Source organism: Theobroma cacao, chromosome 10, assembly GCF_053813885.1.
Source record: "Theobroma cacao isolate CCN51 chromosome 10, ASM5381388v1, whole genome shotgun sequence".
In the NCBI taxonomy this organism is placed as follows: Eukaryota; Viridiplantae; Streptophyta; class Magnoliopsida; order Malvales; family Malvaceae; genus Theobroma; species Theobroma cacao.
Window position 1 is genome coordinate 16085245 of NC_142648.1, and position 20688 is coordinate 16105932.

The 20688-nt window shown below is 34.1% G+C and overlaps 2 protein-coding genes across 3 annotated transcripts; both read right to left on the minus strand.

Moving 5' to 3' along the window:
• NFU4 (NFU domain protein 4) lies at nucleotides 1-5551 on the minus strand. Of its 2 annotated transcripts, none has more exons than XM_088802758.1 (6): nucleotides 5200-5551; nucleotides 4955-5116; nucleotides 2903-3078; nucleotides 2116-2219; nucleotides 1877-1988; nucleotides 1-463 (listed from the first exon to the last, which is right to left on the minus strand). In XM_088802758.1, the coding sequence occupies exons 1-6, from the start codon at nucleotides 5417-5419 to the stop codon at nucleotides 290-292; spliced, it is 948 nt and encodes a 315-aa protein (XP_088658884.1). In that variant the 5' UTR covers nucleotides 5420-5551; the 3' UTR covers nucleotides 1-289. The 2 variants fall into 2 exon arrangements, with proteins under 2 accessions (XP_088658884.1, XP_007010344.3); XM_007010282.3 differs by having other exon boundaries at nucleotides 1-358; nucleotides 5200-5539.
• Nucleotides 5552-6121: 570 nt separating this feature from the next.
• Nucleotides 6122-8709, minus strand: LOC18586744 (putative receptor protein kinase ZmPK1). The gene has a single exon (XM_018128832.2). It carries the CDS (start codon nucleotides 8657-8659, stop codon nucleotides 6263-6265), a length of 2397 nt encoding a protein of 798 aa, XP_017984321.2. The 5' UTR covers nucleotides 8660-8709; the 3' UTR covers nucleotides 6122-6262.
• Nucleotides 8710-20688: the final 11979 nt, after the last annotated feature.

Below are 20688 nucleotides of genomic sequence, written 5' to 3' on the forward strand. Positions count from 1 at the left end.
TGATCATAGAAACTGGTAACAAGATAAATTGGAAATCCAAAATTTTAGTTGCATCAAGCCTAGGAAGTAAACAGATAGCATAACAGCCTATAGTTATTAAATACAGCCAACATTCTCTCATTCAAATTATTGCAACTAAATTACAGGCTCTACCAACGAATAACCTAAGTTAACCCCGCAAACTTTATTTGCTCCTGTACAGGACAGCTGCCATTAGCCCTTGAGCTCAACTATATATCTGATTACCAACAGGGAGACTTGGTAATAGGAGATGATGATTAAACTTTAACTACTCCATCTGACCAGCTAATGTAGTATCCTCATCCTCAGCATCTAATTCTTGCTCCACACCTTTGACCTGCATCAGAATAGCTCCACAAGTAAACCAAACTGAATATAAGCCAACTGCTAGATCCCACTCAACTGTTCCCCAACAAATAACAAGCATGCAACCTGCGGCCATCTTTGAGAAAAACAATTTGCCGAAAATCATAAGAATATGCTATTTAAAGCAGTAACATATACTTTGAAGCCGAAGAATAATGTATATTTTGAAGTTCAAGAATGCAATGAGAGAAATTGCCAGTTCTTAGGCACTGCTATTTTATAAGAATATAATGGTTGCTCAGGACTGAGGACATCCGCGTGTTTCTTGTTAGCAGCTTGTGACCATTGGATCTCTCAAACAAAGTTACAGTAACTAAAAAGTGTATATCATTTTGTTGTGTAGGCTCTTCTGCATCATGCAGAACAAATTACAGCTGCCTTATGATCTGAGGTACCACAGTATCAGATACATAATGAAAGATTCTATCATGATATGCGTACATATCATCACCTAAAACATTATTATTCAATCACAATCATGTAGTCATTGAAGAAAAACAGGAGATCTGCTACTCATGAACACTATTACCTCATCGTAACGGAAATCTGCCAACTGCAGATATATGTAATTATGCATGCATCACAAAATAATGCTGATTGATATGCAATTATGCATGCATCACAAAATAATGCTGATTGAAATATATATAATTATTCTCATTCAATACAATTCAGCTTCTATGTTCTATTCATCAGCCTCCTTCCTGATACATTAACTGATGCTTTCCGCTTTAGTGTGAGAACTAAATGCAAAAGAATACTCTCCTCCAATCTTCACAATAAAAGAAATCAACTAAATGAGTCCTTAGAGCTAGTCCCTGATAGGAATAAAATTCTGCATCTGCACATGCCTTAAGACACAGCAGGCAAAAATCACTCCTTCTGACCGACCCCCTATTAGAGGTTGATTCGATGCCAAGGGTAAAGACAATATGAACATTATAGCTGTGCCAAAAAAGTAGATGACCAACTGGGCCTTGTATACAACTTTGACAGACTAAGATCATTTGCACACTAGATAATAAATGCTTCTTATTTCATTTAAACAAAAGGATTGGGTGCAGAATGTGATGACCATTGCTTGACTATATCATCCAATTAAGGGGGATGGGATTGCTATAATCCAGTATAGAATGGATTACAAGGTGGTAAGCAAACTCATAGGGGAAAAATGTGGTATAGTTTGACTTTTCCCTCACTATTACTATGTTAACTCACATGGGTTTTTTTTTATTTGGTATACAATGGTCTAATAAATATGGGTATAATTCGACCAATAAAAAGTTATCATCCTACTATACTTTTAATCATATTTACAGAAAACACGCCATACAATAAAATTTATCCTTTTCCATTCCTGAATCCTGTGTGCAATTAAAAAAATAAATCCAATTCAAACCTTTTCCTTATCACATTATCACTAACTTATCCTATCCTCTCTATCCAAATACATTCTGAATAAAGTACAAGGACAGTCATTAGTAAATACCTCTGGTACATAATGCATAAGCATATTTTCAATGCCGGATTTCAAAGTGACAGATGAGCTTGGGCAGCCACTGCATGCTCCCTGCATTTTCAATTTGACTATTCCTGTGTCTCTACAGAAGCAAGCAGGTTATATTCAATCAATGCTAATTCAGAAGGCAAATAAACAGAGTATGCATAAATTTTCCACAAACATTCCAGAAACAATTTAAACCAGTTAAAGGATAGACAGAAACTTACAGATCAAATCCCCGATACTCAATATCACCACCATCATCTTGCACCGCTGGTCGAATTCGAGTCTCCAGAAGTTCTTTGATCATTGCAACTGTTTCTGAGTCATCCTGAATCATGCAGTGGTATTTACATGATATATGCACAGATCTCAGCAATTATGAGGTAGAGATTCTTAATATATAAAAATACTAAAAAGGAAAGGAAGGCAATGTTCACACTGATATTCTCCGCAAGTAAATAAGCCCATCTATTTTATATAGAGGATAAAAGAAGATTTCCAGCAATACAATGTTCAATAACTGATGTTTCTATATTATCCCAAATTATACTTTTTCATTGCCGGATTTCAGTAGTTTTTCTTTTTTTCATCTCATCAAATATAATTATCCTTTCCCTTCTCCACCAGCTTATTCTAACCTCATAAGATTTGTATGACAGTAAAACACGAAACCTCTAAATTATGAGTGTAGAGAAGAATGTTTGCAATACTGCAGAAGAATTAATTATTATACCTAAATATTGCAATGCAAGACTTCTTTTGTTTGGCTATGGCATTAATTTCAGACCTAAGACAGGCCTCAAGCTGAAAAGGCAAATGCCTATTTCATCCAACCTAAGCCTCCTTGAAAGCCTTTGAAACCAAGGTCGTACAGCATAAAAAATGTAGGGAACAGCCACTCTTAAATATCTCAGTCACAGGGTGGAAAAGCTAAAAGTTATACCAGTTCACACCCACCAGTCAACAAACAGAACTATTCCAAAAATGGAAAGACTGAAGTTAGAAATATACCTCATGAATAGCGGTGTCCATGGCTGCTGCAGTTTTTGAGTCTAGAAACAATGGCTGTCCAGAGGAATAAAAGTCCATAATTGCAGCAAAAATTTCAGGCTTGAGGAGATCCCAAGAAGCATCATCTGACTTTGTTACAGTGACAAAATCAGATCCGAAGAAAACTCGAGCAATACCTGCATTGCAAGGAAACAAGATTCGCTTTACCCATCAATTCTCCAATCTAATAAATATTTACTAACTAATCTACAATAAGATTAAATTTTTTATTCTTAGTAACTGCAGATAACACTTGGATAAAGTTTGAAACATGAATAATAAAAATAGTAGTATTTTCGTCCAACTTCTAGTTTCTGATTAATCATTAATTACTCAAAAAAAAATAGTTCAGAAATTTGGTTTTGATAGAAGGCAACAAAAATGAATTCATGTTGTTTCCTTTAAGACATATTTTCTACCTTTCAATACACCATTATATACTACATTTTATAATGGGCAACTAAAAAGAATCATATGAAACATTTATAACATCCTTCAAAAGGGACTGCCATCTCCTTCACAACACTTGTGATCATGATTCTCTATAATAAATCAAATCTATGTGACACCTACATTACTGGACTACTTAGAAGGCCTGTGCTTTTCAGGCTATTCAGCCAGTTACAAGAACCTTGAAATGATTAAAAAAGTAAGATAAAGTAAAATAAGTCATCAAAAGAATAGATCTAAAAGAATAACAAAGAGAAAAGTAGGCAGGAAAGACAAAACCAGATTCACAGCAAATTGAAACACCCAATAAACCGAAACAATATCAATCAAATTCATCAACTCAAGACTGGAGTCAATGAAACTAAAAAGAAAGAACACCAACAAAACAGATGTTCTTAAAAGCTTTTCTTTGCCTATACTAGATGATACTTTGTGACTCTCTCTCTCCCTTTCGGGGGAGGGGTTGTGGATTGAAGGTAATCGGCAAAGATCTTTGCCGTGATACCAAGAGACCTGCCAACACTACTTGCATTACCTTCCTTCATAAATTGTCACCAATACTCTTTTTGAAGTCTGGTAATGCAACTAAATTTAGAAGAAGCCAGCTCATTCCTTTTTCAATTACTATCTTTAACTTCAATTGGAAAATTAACAAATTTACAATAAGTTCTTGCCATTCATTCCCCTCAAATCTTGACCTTGAAGTGAAACATGATGACAGGCCCTTAAAACAAACAGAAATATCAAATGCCAGGGTACTGAATGACTTCAGATGGCAGGAGAGTAATGTTTTCTCTTCTTGTTTTGGATATTTTATATGAGAGTGGAGACAATTCATAGGCAAATGAAATACCTTAGGATAATCCCTTTGCAAAACCCCATTTCCTTGAAAATCCGAAAGATTTGAGGCAGATCAGTTTGATTAACAACTTCAACACTAACTCATTTTCTTTTCTCCCGTATCATTTTTACTCATAAAATTCATCTCAGTAAAAACACTTGTACTTTACTCTACAGTATAAAGTTGTAAGCAAGTCAAGCCTACTAATGAGCTGCTTGCATTCTACTTAAAAAATACTCAAATTCAACTAAGTCACTATCAAGTCAAACTCGAGTTAAGTAGCTCAGTATTCTAGAGAGCTGAGATTGAGTGTTTTAATATAGTTCCGAAGCAGCTGGCAATCCTAATCAAACTTTTCTATAAATATTATTTTGTATATATAATTATACAAAATACATATGTAAAAAGAATATATAAAAGAGCTCAAAAGTTCAAGCTTGAAGTGAATCTAGATTTTACTTTGAAGACAATGAAGCTTAATAACGAGAGCTCAAGTAGCTCAATTACTTGACCAATTCCGGCTTCATTGTAAGATAAAAACGCTGATTGAGCTCAAGTGAGGTCGCCTCAGATACATTACAGCCCTAATTTCATCTATCTCATAATAACATAAAAATAGCGGTAAAAGTAGATTATTATTTATTTCCTCTAGTCTACTCTCCTGACTGACCAACTCATTCAAGTGCAACCTGAGAGGATAATAATAAAGGTGAGCTTCATACCATCGATTCCATACAAGGCCTTGGCCAATGGCGAATTCATGGCGGAGCGAGCATTTGGGAAATCTGCACTGCCAACTTCCATAACAGCTTTCCCTGGATAAAACATCAGAGACGAAGGATTCGGTGTTGATTGAGTTTGGATGAACATGTTTCTCCTTTGCCCTGCAACCCAAAAATTGGGAATAATAATCAATCCCAGAGCCCAAAAATAAAATAAAATAAAATAAATAGAAAAACAGGCCAACCTGTAAAAGGGGTCCCTTTGCGAGGGAGCAAAGAAGAAGATGGCAAGGTTTCAGAATTTGAGGAAAGGATGGAGCTTTGGCTTCCGATTACCAGCCACGACGACGTTCTTGAAGAAGAGAATAAGAGGCGGCGAGAGACTAAATGGGAAGGGAAGAGAGATCCTCCGCATGTTCGGCAATGATCCAGAGATCGCCTAACCAATCTTCCAACTCCTCTCATCGCCACCGCTTCTCCCTTTGTTCAGAAGACAAAAAGACGGGTATGCAAGCGTTTGATACAATGTTAGCTTCGATTTTGCCTTTTTTAAGTGAAAAAGGAGAATTTTATTAGGAACAGAGGAAAGGACATACTAATGTTGGTGAATTCTACCTGTAAGCCTAACTTACTAACTGTAAGGCCAATTAAAGTAATTTTTTTATAAAAAATAATAAAAATCTGTTTAATAGGATAATATGTAAACAATGTAACTAATTTATAGATTTATTCATTTTATATTAAAAATATAAATTTATATTAAATATTATTTTTTTATTTTTATTTTAAAATATAAACATATTATTATTTTTAATATTAAAGTTATATTTTACTAATATAATTTAATTTCAATTATTATTATAACTTATAATGTTAAATTTCACATATTTCGTCAATATTTTGTTAATACTTGACATATATATATATATGTATACACGAATTATTTTAAATTGAATTATATATATGTCATGTTATATAAATATATATATTAAAATAACTAAATAAAATAATATATATATAAATAACAAGATATATATAATTTAATTCAAAATAATATATATATATATATATATATATATATATATATATATATATAAATTGACAGTGTGACGTGCATGGTAGTTATGTTTGTTATGCACCCGCATGTGACTTATATGCTAACATAGCTAAATAAATTACTAAACATAGTATTAAGCATATTAGCATAATTCTAACAAATGTTTATGGAGAAAAACTATTTATCGGAAAGATGCTGGAACGTATGTAACAAGGCCAGTCAGGGTCTCCTGCAGACTCAATATTGCGCTGCTAAGGATCAATTTTGTCTGCCAGAAGCATTTGAACTACTTGGCTCATGGATGGTCTTGCATGTCTGTTGGTTTTTGTACACTTTATAGCCACCTCTAGCAGGTTCTCCAATTTATTTCTGTCATAATCGTAGCCAATGGCAGGGTCTATGAGCTCGTCTACCCAGGACGACGTTGCAGCAGTTCCATTTTTCTTGCCTTTGACCCATTCTTGTAACTTCTGGTGCCATACTTCTCCACTGGTTTTAAAATCAGGGACACCTATAGCTGGGTTCCTCCCTGTTAACATCTCCAACAGGACAATCCCATAGCTATAGACGTCCACTTTGGAGGTGATGGGCTGATTGTAAACCCACTCAGGCGCCATGTAACCTCTCGTTCCTCTAACCTTGGAAAAGCTTGAACTTTTAAGACTGTTCCTATTGAGCGGTTTGGACAGGGCGAAATCTGCTACTTTAGGATGATAGTTAGAATCCAACAGTATGTTTTGTGGCTTGACATCACAGTGCAGAACCCATTCTAGGCACTCTTCATGCAAATAAGCTAGGCCTTTTGCTGTGCCTACCGCAATTTGGAACCTCTTCTCCCAATCAAGTGAATCAGACATGAGGTTCTTTGCTAATGATCCATTTTCCATGTACTCATACACAAGAAGCCTATGCTTGCCCTCTGCGCAGTGTCCCCACATCTCAATTAAGTTCATGTGGTTAAGCCTCCCTATGGTGCTTATTTCTGCAAGAAATTCTTCTTCTCCTTGATTAGCTTCAATATTGAGTCGCTTAATTGCTGCAACTCGTTGATCAGACAAAACTCCCTTGTAAACCACCCCAACTCCTCCTCGTCCAATCTCTTCACTGAAACACCGTGTTGCCATTTTCAACTCATCATAGGTGAATTTTTTGAATCCAGATGCAACAACAAGGTAGCCGCATGTTGCTGCATCAGAACTTCGCTGGGTTTTATACAAGAAACGGAACACCAGAAAGATGCAGATAATCTCAATCAGTCCAATTACAGAAGCGCACCAAATCAAAATCTTTAATAATCCATTTCCAGTTTTCTTATGATAAACCCTTTCTAGCTGTTTTGTCTGATTGCTCGAGCAATTTAATTTGAATTCCTCAACAGGTTCGTCGTAAGTGAATGATTTTGGGAGTTTCAGATACAAGGTTCCGTTGTAGCTAGAGTACTGATATCCATTTCGCAGTTCCCATTTTGGATAACAGCGATAAGCACCATCATTTTGGAAATATCTGTATTGAAAGGCTATGCAACACGAATCCAAGCAAGCCTTGGCACAGGCCTCTAAGGTATAATTACGGTAGATATCGTAATGGTAGCCAAAAAAATTAACATGACGGAGTTTGACAAAGTTGACATCATGCTTGCTGCATGAAAGATCAAATTCTGGTTCGCACCCATCTTTCCAGTCTGCCTGGTTTTTCATCTTGAATCCCGGTAGGCAAGAGCACTTTGGGCCTGAACTTGGATCGTAGCTACATATACTATTTGGTCCACAAGCTCCGTGTATTCTGCAGGAATTAGACATAGCTTGCCATGTTACAGACCAAACACCTTTTTGATCTTCAAGTGTGTATAATCTAAGGTTACCATCAAAATCAAGTGTCAATCTTCTCCATGGTCCTCTACCAAAATCATTTGACCGGAACTCTACTTTGTCAGAAGATGAAAAATAACCTGCAGAGTCAAACACTGCAATTTTGCTGTCATTGTATCTTGTTCTTCCTTGTTGGTAGTCCAGGATGGTTGAATCCGGCCAGTAGATGCTGGACGTTTCCGGACCATCCAATACAAGACGCAGAACGTTATTGTAGTCATATATCAGCTTGTAGTAACCTGAAGAATAGTTACTTTGGCTTTGGGCTGATACAAGCCTTTTGTATCTAGTGAGTGGTTGTTCAGGGAGAAGAGTATCTGTTGGTGAACCAAAGCTTTGCCAAAGAGTTACATTCGCAGGAGTTTGGAGAACAAGATTACCTGAATCAAGGAGATTTAACTGTGACCAGGACCCTGAGTCTGTGTTGTTGCTCGTCCAGATTATGAATTCTCCCGCATCAGTTAAGATAATATTCCCAGTTTTCAGTATGGAGAGCTTTGAGCGCCTTCCATTAACAGGTGTATCCCGATTTGCCATCCAAACTATTGTGTGGCTACCATCATGACAAGGCTTGCTGAACCAGATGGCAAAGCAATAAGCGTTATGGCCAACGGGGTAAAAACCAGCAGAGAATATACCGCTTGGCGAGACTAAAACGTCATCTGGATTCTCCACGGACAAAGACGAGCCTTGCCTTAGAACAGGAAAAGCTGATGATGTAAACTGAAGCGAAGTGAAAAATAATAAAATGAGAAGCAGAAATGGAAAACACTTGGCCATGAATTTCTTGGCTGCAAATATGCAGACAACATTCCCTTCACCTACTTGGCCAAGTTGCACCAATTTATTAGGCACGTACCCAACTTTTAGTATTGGGAAATCACGTTTTTAACGACTTTCAGATTTAAAATATAATTTCGTTTTGACTATTTGACTTTGTCCTACTGTGGCACTAGCAGTTTTCGTCATCACTATAGCTAGGGCCCTTGCCCCTTGTCGATTGATTTTAGCTGTGGATTTTCACTTTTTAATTGCGAAGTGTGAATTCATGAATTCTCAAGTCTCTTAATGGGGCCGATTATTCTTGCGTAGCCATCAAAATGAATTCGATTGAATACCGACTTTCACTGTTTGTAGCCATAGCAAGATACATGCCCATGTGGCTAAACTTATACCATGCAAAGAGTTAACAAAAGCTGATTGACTTGCACCATTTAAAAGTCTTCGTCGGTCGCCAAAAAGCTCAAGGGAAAGGGCAAAGTGGTTTCCAAACGAAATGTCCCTTTCTTTTAATTTATCCTTGGCTGCAATTTGGCACGCAGGGCCCAAATGAACAATGTCGATGATGGGCACAGGCAATATACAGAGGACCGTATAGGCTCGAGCGGCAAGGGTGATTGCTTTGTTAGCTGTTTACCAAAGTCTGATTAATATACTACTTTGGGTTTCAAACAGTGTCTTAGATCCTTTAATTCTGCAGCCCACAGCTTAGCTAGATGGTTATGCATGATTGCATGCATAGAACGAATCAGACTTCTACGATGTATTGTTGTGTTTCCCTCCTAGCGAAAAACAATTTCACTTTGCCTGGGGTATTTTTACTACATACAAAATAGGACTAAGATAACATCAGTTTTATTGCCAAAACCAAACTTTGTTACATGTAAACACAACTAAATTTACCATATGATCATACAAGAATTGAGAATTTTTTTTATATAAAACAAAAAGTATGCAATTTTAATGCTATATGCCAAAGCTAAGTGGCATAGAAAAAAGAAAAACATTGCAAGTAAATTGAAAATAAAAAAGCCCCAAATGCAGCATGATCCCGGATTTGGGGATGTCCAAGATTGTAGGAGGTATTTCAACAATGCTCACAGCTGAATTTTGTCCAAATCCGTGCCTAATAATACATCACATCTTTGTCCAAAATTAGCTTGTAATACCTCAGTTAAAGGGTCTAAGTCAGCGCATCAAAATAGCCGCAGGTTGATGTCCAGATTCAGAGTTATCACAACTGACTCATGTTCAGCTTACCCATGTCCGAACTCCAGCACTTTAATTCATTTAAAGCATATAAACCGGGCCCATTTGAAAGACATATCTGAACTTGAGCTGCTCCAGCTCCCCATTTTACACGATTTCTAGTTCATTTTCAAAATATTTGGAACTACGCGAGTCCTACTGGAACATTTTTTTCCATCATATCCGCCTCTTGCGAACTCTGTTTGAACTAGAACTCCATCCTGACCGGACTCAGCCATCCTTTCAAACTCTTTATTCTAGGATTTGAAAGAGTCCCTCTTCGCGTCAACACCTTCCTTTGCCAGCTTATCCGCTTCAGCATTGTCTTCTCTCAAAATGTGCGTTATGTTCCAGTTTGTGATTGAGAGTTGATGGTTGGAAATTTGGACCATGCATTGCCTACATCTCCATGGTACCTCTTGAAGATTTTTTATCCATTACACGGCATTCATGAAGTCCCTTTCTATCCAGAAATTTACTTTTTCATGTTTCATAAAGTTACCAAAAAAAAGAAAGGCGTCTTTGATTGCTTGCAATTCTGCATAATTAATTAGAGTCACATTCGCCAATTGACCTAGAGAATTTCAGTAAAAAGAACTCCATCATGGTCCCTTAATACTACTCCAATACCGGCTAGTCCCAAATTTCCTGAGACAGCTCCGTTTACATTGAATTTTACCTATCCACTTGGACGCTTGCCATTGAACTTCTTGCCTAACTGAATTTGATCTTTGTAACAAAGTTGCCCTATGTGGATTTCTACACATATTTGTTGTCGATTTTATTACGCAAGTGCATGTATTATAACAAGTAATATAATATTAACTAAAGTGTCGAATTGTACCAACTTTTGCTACATACTAAATTTCATACAATCCAATCTTATTCAAACAATTGAAACTCATTGATTAATTAAAAGTAGAATTATACCAACAAAACTAAAACTAAGAACTAAAAGCAAGTTTCAACTAGAAAATCAATTAACTAACAAGCCTAGGATTACAATATCTCTCATCACTTTATTTGAATCTTGTCTTTCTCTCTACTTACTCAATGGATTAAGTTACTAACCTAGAGTCTCAATTTATTTATAAGTCTCTGTTGAGGTTCTTATAAAAATATCTCTACCAATTAATTTACTATATGTCTTTGTAAATTCAACTGAATAAAGATTCATTAAGTTCATGCTCTAACCTTGGCTACATATGACATATAGGTATATGTCTATCTTATATGCAAATCAAATCACCTAATCAACTAAGTGAACTTAAACATATGCTATTTCATGCCCTACTCTAAACTCCCTTCGTCAAGTTACATTTAGGTTTCTAGATCAACTAACTGGTGATCAAGTAATTAGAAGTAATAAACATAATTGGAATAAACAACTCATATTCCATTGATCAAAAGCAAAAGAAAGATAAAGAATTCAAACTACATGTTGAGTTATATTAAAATCCTAGATAAATAAATTTAGTTCATAACTATGACTAAAAACATCATCCAAAGAAAACTAACTATCAATATAAGTCAAAGAAAGTGAAAGAAAAACAAAAGTAGAGAGAGAACTAAGAATTGTCAGATCTTGAATCTTGAATCTTCCTCGTTTTTCCTTGCTCTCTTGTTTGCTTGACGGCTCTTTTTTTCTCTAGAAAACCTTTTCTCAATGTCCTTTTTTATTGCTCTTCGAAAGCCCTTTTTTTATAACCCTTAAAACCCTATTTTTTATTAAAATTCAAAAAACTAATGTCCGAGTTATTGGGCTAGCGTCGCGGCCACGACGCCTTAACCTTAGGTGGAAGTATGGTGCTATTATTTCTTCACAACACTGTGGCTCTCTGATAACTCTATGATTATTTGGGCTTAATTTTAATAATAGTTTAGCTTAGTTCTTATGATAATGCATAAAATTAGTAAGTTTTATTTAAATAATTTTAAATTAGTTAATTTAGGTTAGCCAATCTAATCGTAGTTAATTTTATACTTAAATTGGTATTAATGTGATTAAGATAGGTTGTTATTTATTTAGTTGTGCTTTTGTAGGTGTTTAATAAAGAAAAACTTTTAATGGAAGTAGGAGAGCAATTTCAAGGTGCAAACTTCCACTACATGTTTTGGTATTTTGACCATAAATCTCTTTACAGAGCTCCAAATGATATGATTTTTAAACCATAGGAAAGTTAAGAGAAAAGGGTACAATTTTCTTGTTTACCACTTCACGCTTGGAAGGTGGTCAAAATCTTGTCGAAATTGAAGCATTGCAGTAGTCTTAAAGCAATTACAATTTCTACTAATTAATTGGTCGAGGCCCGGCTTATGTAGTCTGATGAGAAAATTCTAATTAGAATGGACTTTTTTCTTCATCTAACTTGGCCTAACTTCAAAGCCCTATAAAAACAACCTTTTGATGGACTTTTAGAGGGGAATGAAACATCAGATTGAGAGTTGAGATTTAAGCCACAAAATCGTTGGAAAAAATATCTCATTGGAACTAAAAAGAAATTGAAAGATTTAAGAAGATTTGGAGATCAAAAGTTTCGCTCTGGGAGTTTCTTTATTCTTTATTTTTCTTAGTTTAGTTTCAATGTTTAAACTTGATTTGATGATGATGTGTGACTTGATGAGGAACTTAATTGTTTATTTAAGATCATGATTGAACTCAATACGTAGTCTGATTTATTTATCTCCCTTTTGCTTATGTTTGATGGATTTAAGTTATTTATTCTATTTTGTTCTTAATGCTTCTGATTGGTTGGCCACCAATTAGATTGAATTGAAAATTTAGGTTAAACCTTGACGAAGAAAATTTAGGTAGACCTTGAATAAAATAGCATATGATTGAATACACTTGGTTGATTAGGTGGTTTGATTTGCATATAGGGTAGACATACACCTATAAGCCATACGTAGCCAAGATTAGAACACGAACTTAATAAAAAATTTTTCAATTTAATTTGCATTGACATATAGTAAATTAATTAGGAAATATATTTTTATGAGAAACTTGACAGAAACTTGTAAATAATTTAAGACTCTAGGTTAGTAATTTAGTCCATTAAACTGAGTTAAGAGAAAGAGATAATAATCAGATGAAGTATAAAGGGGCATGATAATCTTAGGCCTAGTGGTCATTCAAATTTAATAAAATAATTTTGCTAATAGATTTTAGATTAGTTTTAGTTTTAATTTGTTAGATTTAATTTTTCCTTTTAATAATCTAAATTTGGTTATTTGAATAAAATTAAGGTGTGTTAATTTTTGTAGTTAACAGTAGGAATTAAAACAATTCTCTATGGGAATGATACTCTACTCATCATTATATTATCTTTGCGTACGTATACTTATGTGGGTAGTACATTGAACAACATTCTCCTCTATCACAGCTACAACATTGGCCTATTTGGGCATACTATGCTGTCCTTCACATCAGGGCGTCGTAACCCTGGCCTCCTTAAGGTCGCGGCTTTGGCTCCTTTATGCTTGCTTGTCCAAATTCTACTACAGTCCACCCTTTTGTGACACAATTTTCTCTTTGATTTGATCTGAATTAGGCATAGTGGTAAACATGAAAGTTGTATCCATGTCTCTTAAATACCATTCCTTTAAATCTTTGAGTAGAAATTCCAAATAAACTATGGAAACACTTTTTATGCACAAAGAAATTATTTAATCCTTTAGAAAAACAATTCAAATGTAAGACCTTCTTAATCACATCCAACAAGGGCTAACTTATACATTAATCATCTCAAATCATGGAAGCAAGACTTACCTTTTAGGGCTCATCAACCAAACACTTGAAAAGTCAAGGAATTCGAACTATCCAATTCCAAGTCTCATACATCAACCTTACATTATTACTTTTGTACTAGATTAAGGAACCTTGTTCCAACATTTCATGAATCATATCGATAAAAATAACACACATCACATTCATTAAATATAATCAGCTACAACATTAATCATACATTAAGTAACATTCATCAATCAACATTCATCAATTAACATTCATCAATTAACATTCATCATCTAACATTCATCATTTAACATTTGTGATGGAATAACCACCATTCACAATGGGCCCTTTGGTATAACTCTCGTTGGTGTGAGTGCACGCATATGAGGGATTGGAATCACTATTTCACTCCCCTTACTCAAAAGATGGTAATGGAAAAATCCTTCATTACCTTATAAAATTTGTTAACAAAATAACCCCCGTTAACCATGGGTAACAACTAACCTCTTACATCTTAACATCGAACACTCATTTCAGAATTTACCATTGTTCATGAGACTCATAGTGTTCATTTGGCATTATGTTGTGACCTTATACTCATAACAGGTGGTATGTGGAACTACCTCACATACTTAGCATCATGACATTCAACATGTGTTCATTCTCATATCATGGGTTATGTCGAAATTACCTCACATATCTTAACATAATTTACATCATATGCCTATTCTCATTCATGGGGTATGTGGTATTGTCATCACATACAAATTAATATACATACGACATGTAGTCCTTCATAACTCATATAATATATGGGATTCATTATCACATAATCATAGCAATTTAGCATGCTTCAAGCATTTCATACATATTTCATAAAAGTGGTGATTCTGGTATAAAACACTTGAAAAGACTTGTTGCACCCCTTTGTTGAAAACTAATACAAAGTAAAATATTTACATATATGTAGTAGCTTTGAAAACCATTTCAAAACAATTTATCATCCATAAAACATTCTCACTTAACAAAACATTTATGTGAAACCATACTCATCAAATCATGTTTTAACTTTACATACCAAAATACTTTGTAAGTGTTGTATCCACTAAAAAAAAAACAAGAAGCGTATTCTTTTCTTAAGGTTCATGTCACCAAAACCTTGCTTGTCAACAATCTTGAGCTTTAACAATTGCCTAGCAAAATAAATCCTCTCATAAGTTTCTATTTCCTAGCATAAACCCATTTTCAAATTAGTCAAGTTATCGTCTACTTTCCATTTAGCCTTCAATAAATTTCTAACCTTCAAACCCAAACCATAAAATGAACAATCATAGACTTTTTTACCTTTAAAAACTTCCTGAGACAAAACCCCCAAAATCCTCAGCTTAAAAATAGAATAAATGGCTGCAATTTGTAAAATCCTAAAATTAGGTCAAAATCTTGGTATTTAAGCTTAAAAATGCCAATGTTTACCTTAGATCCAAGTTGGAAGGTTGAATACTTGCTAAATGTGGTCCATGGTGGTTGGAGAAAGGTTTGGAAAGTGTTTGGGAGGGTTTGACGGTTGAAATAGGTGAGAAGTAAGAGAAAATCACAGTCTAAGGCTTTTATTTTTCGAATCTATAGCTCCATGGTCAACCCCTTAACCTTGGTAGTCAACAATGGCTTATTTTCCTCTACTATAGTTGATTACCAACCTTGGGTACTCGATCTTGGACCAAAATATTGATGCTTTTTTAGCCTTATGTCAGTATTCTATCCCAAGGTTGACTCTTACCCATTGGGGGTTGACCTTCCAAGCTTAAACTCTAAGAACTTAATTAAAATAGTTTAATTAAGTATAAAGTCAATATTATAATAAGTTATAATATTAAAGCCTTAATTGCAAACAAATAAAATAAATTTAATTTAATTTTAATTTATAATGCCTTAATTAAACTGTTTAATTAAGTGTTGGGCCAATATTATAAGGGGCCATAATATTGAGGCCTTATTTACAATTTAAGAAGTTAATTGACCTAGATATAGATATGACTTCTTAGCTACTCCTCATAATACAAGTGAAACACAAAAGTTAGGTTTTTGAGTCATCAAAAAACTAATAAGAAAGCTTAGCCTCACACTTTCTTGAGTGACTTGAAAAATAGTTTTCTAACTTTGTGATTCGGCTAAAGGGAGTGTGATTGCGTGGAGAGGACAAGATGTTGTCCACTTTGCTACCACAAAGGCATATTTGAGACAGCTCCCTCCTTGTGAAGGTTCAAGTGCAATCGTTGGAGGCCAAGCATTTGAATGGCTCAGATTCTTTGCTCCCTTTGTGGTGTTCATGAATTGGACAAAGAAGAGGAACCATCATGATAGCCACATCACTTGGTAAAGGTAATGTTATTTTTCTGATTACTTTTCTTCTAGTTTTGTCTATATCAAAACCACCAAGGTGATCCATGGGTGCTGGCATGGCATGGTACGTTTAAATTTTTATTTTTTGATGTGTATGATAATTGTTATCTCTGAGTTTCATGCCATTCCAACAGTGGTATAAAAACTTCCTTGGCTCATTTTAATACAAACGATGTCTTATTATTGTTGATTCAATGTTTATATTTGATATGATGTTTTCAGGCTTAAGCTGGTAAGGATTTAAAATTTTTAAAATTTATTTTGGAGTTGTTTCAATTTTCTAGATAGATTTAATTAATGAATTTTAAATTTTAATTTTGGATATACTAATATGAGTTTTAGTGTCTTGATTTGGCTAGATTAAGAAGTGCATAAGATGCACAAATTAAATTTGCAAAATCAGATTCAAGTTCATGATGTTTTGGTGCAGTTTAAGGGGAAAAATTTGATTGTGTCCAGCAGTTGTTGTGGTTTGGTTTTTAGTATTAAAAAGGAATCTAATGGCCTTGAAAAATTCTGGAAAAATCATAAAAGCAATGTACTTTGGAATCGTTTCAAGAGGGATTGCTGGTCAAAGGTGAATGGTGGTACAATAGCCACAAAATCAAAGGCCATGATTTTGACAAATTTTGGCAACTTAACAGGAGCCTAAATTTGTGCAATTAGTTGCACTTATTTATTGAAATTTTAACTTTTGAAAGAGTTCAAATATTGCCAAAATTTTAAGTTGAAAAATGAAGGGATTTGATCCTTAGGATTTTGGCGTTGTCAATGCCACCTAAACAGCTAAAAATGTGACTGTGTCCAGCAGACATAGGTCACTATTTTTGAATTTTTTGGGCAGCTTATCTGTGTCCAAAAATTATGAAAAATTACTATGGAAAGGCTCTATATGTTAGCTGACCATGAAAAAAATTTGGGGATTATATTTTCTGATTTAGAGTCGCTTTAAAGCATAAAACTATAACTGCACCATTGCTGCCAGCAGCAGCAAAGAGTCACGATTTTGGGGTGATTTCACCAATTAATTTGCATCCACAAATCGCGAAAATTTGCTTTAAAGAACTTTCCATATATAGAATTAAATGGTTACTCGAAATTTTGAAATTGGCAAAATTCAAATGTTGAAAATTACTAATCTCAAATACCTCATATAATTAACAATTTGAATGAGACATGTCTTTAAATTTTATTCATATTGATGAATATATGTGGATGATTATGGACTTAGGTCCAATATGATTATGCTATGATTGAATGTGTATACTTGGTATTTTCAAAATAAGGCTTGCATGTTCTACCTTATCTGTTTATCTCGGTTTGTAAAATTCTTTCCTCATCTTACGCCCCTCGAATGTAACTCGAGGTTTCTACATTCAAATGTAATTAGAATTAGGATAGACTAAGAATTGAGTTTTGGAAAAATTGACGATGGAGATTCGATGAGCCAAGGAGGACAAGGAGATTACAAGCAGATTTTGAAGATTCTTATATGTAATCCCTTAGGTTTAACCAAGCTAGTTTCCTTTGATGGCTCAAGAAAATTAGTATAGTTAAAGGCCATAATCATCCAAAGTAGTTTGCATTTGATAGATTTATTTATGCAATTTAATAAATGCTATGCAATGCAAAGTAGTATGCATGTGATAGATTTATTTTATGCGATTTAATAAATGCTATGCATGCAAAGATAAGACCTTAATAAAATCAAAAACAAATCCCTCATTATATATTGAGTCACATGCCATGGATGACTATGTTGCCTTCCACCATATAGCAAGATAACCTGGCTGCTCTTTTAATCGGAGATTTATTGAGCACACTCAAGGTCACACTTTTACACAAGTATGTTTGAGCTATTGGTGGGTCTTACTCAACTAGTTTCATTAAATCCGGAAGCTTGGAAACTTGATTATTATCGAAACTAGAGGCAAAGGCCAAGCGAAAAATATATGATATGTTTAGGCAATGGGTTGTCACCTAGCTGATCTAAGAGTTGTATAGAGATACAATTGGTAAGCTTAGTTAACTACCTAATCCACCTATCATGGTTTGTTGAGCACACTCAAGGCCATGACTAGATGGATGCGATCCTAACCCACTAAGAAAATCCTAATAGAGATCTCTTGAGGTGATATGGAGGGTTATCATTTTGTAGAAAATAGTGGGAGAACTATTTAAAATTTTAAAACCTTGTTTTAAATAGTTTATGGATGTTATTTATCAACTACTTTATCTATTCAAACAAGTTTATATACATTGCAAATGGATAAAAATTTGTCACTATGGTGCATTTTGGATGCAAATCAAACTCACAAGACCAAACCCTTTTGAAAGGTATTAAGACTTGAGAAATGTTCTCAAGCAAAAGGTTGTCTATCTATAGGAAACTTTGCCATAAGCCCATGTTAAGGCAAATGGTGATAAAGCATGGGATGCTCATTAAACTCATTAAGCCACATATGTAATGTTGGCTATTATGAGTACAAAGCTTCAAAGGCAACATGTATGACTTTGCAATCAAAAAAATTGTTCTATAATCAAGGTCATCCGTAAATGTATGAGATAACATAGAAATTGTTCCTATGCGAGAAGATAGTTCTATTAGAAGAAAGATTTAAGGTTGCTAGGCTTTATGGTCAAGCTAGAGCAATGTGTTTATCATGAACTAAGTATTGACTTTGTTCCATAATCTTTACCAAATACAATTCCTAATTACGAGTGAGCTTCCATGAAATGGAATTTGCATTGCTTTAATTATGAATTGGGAAGACAACCACAATAAAGGCACTAACTTGGAAATGTTCTCAAACATCTTTACAGTAAAGATGGACAAAGGAATGACTAAAAATGTTTCCTTGACAAAGTTAAAGAAGAAGAAGCTTATAGAAATTTCTGTTTTGCCAAAGTTTATGATTGAGCTAGAAGTTACTACTATTGTATTAACATCATAAGTATTCGACACTAGATGTTGAATGCATTTAAGTAATGACATAAAGTGTAAAACAATAGTAGTAAGTCAATGCTCAATATAAATGTCAAGAAAACTGATTGGATATGATCTCGATTATGGCATTTGAGTCTTGGTCATAGAAATAAGAATTAGAGTATGAAGATACTTAGATCTTTTTGATTGGGAATCATAAAGGAGCTAGTAATTCTTATCTACATGACCAAATCACTTTTCATGCAAAAGTGAATGACTTGGTATGTTAAAAAAGTCTTATACATATAGATGTATACAAACTATTGAACATAAAATGCTATGGCAAATGTTCCTAATTCATCAAGTTTATACAAGACCAAATTGAGATTTTGTCTTGTATACTTAAAGAAATATAATTTGAATTCTTGAAATGTTCAGAGAACTCAAATATAAGATCATATGAGCTATATAGTATGAAGTACTCTTATTAAGATAAGATCTTAATGAAGATTACTCTTACTTATTAATTAATCATTCAAAAGATGACTGTAAATTCATGTGGAATGGAACTTTTTTATGAATAGAACATAGAGATGTTTGTTCAAAGAAGAAAACAAATTCATATAGTTATATGATTTGTTCCATATCTCTCCAATATATATGTAGCCAATTATATTATTCCAAACCATTACGATTCTAAGCATACATTGAGATGTATGTATGTAACATCATGCAATATTCAAAAGAGTTCAAATATTACTCTCATAACGGATCTTGGATTTAAGGGAGCATGATGACACTAAGAAAGGATTTAGTATTACATTGTTACATTGGAATCTAACTTTTAAGATTTTGCATAGAGATGCATAATCATATGCATGAAAACTCGATGGATTTAGCAAGATACATTAGAGATGTATTATTCATATGAAATGAATATACTAAATATGTTTTTCATTGGAGTTATACACTTTTGTTTTATTAAATGGGATCCAAAGGGTTGGATTTAATAGAATGTACAAGTGTACTTATCTCATACACATGAGGAGGTTAGTAGAAGTGAATACAATTCTTTGGTGATACAATTACATGGGATGTAATGTGTATATGAAGAAAGTGCCAAAATTTAAAATGGGCGGATGGCACAATGAAAAGTGACAAATGCATATGATGCATACACATAGTTTAGATGGAATGGGAAAGAGGACTATATACATGTATATAATCAGTGTCATATACAGCCTATTGAAAGCTCAAATATGAGGATATTTAAATCATTAGTTCACAAAACTAATATAGGGTTCTAAACATTGTGAATGAAATAATGAAGCCACACTAAGAGAACCTAGGTGTCATTAGATCTAGATATAGTAATATGACATGATGTGATGCATGGACATCACAAAGATAGATAAAAGCAATTAACCACATTGAAGGGCACAAGCAACTCTACATGGAGACATGATTGCTAGATGGATTGGATCCACATAAGATGAAGTAGCATTTGGCTTTGTGCTAGTGGGAGATGTTGGGATGAGTCCTGTAGCCAAATGGGCTTGGTTAAGGCTTGATTCCAATTATGCAACAATATCATTTATTTTGAATGATTAGAGGTTTTCCTTTATCAATAAGACGTTAATTATAATTGGTTATAAGTCTAATGGGATGAAGTCCATGAGACTAATATGTGTTATTGATTTCTCACGCAAGTTCATGTATCAT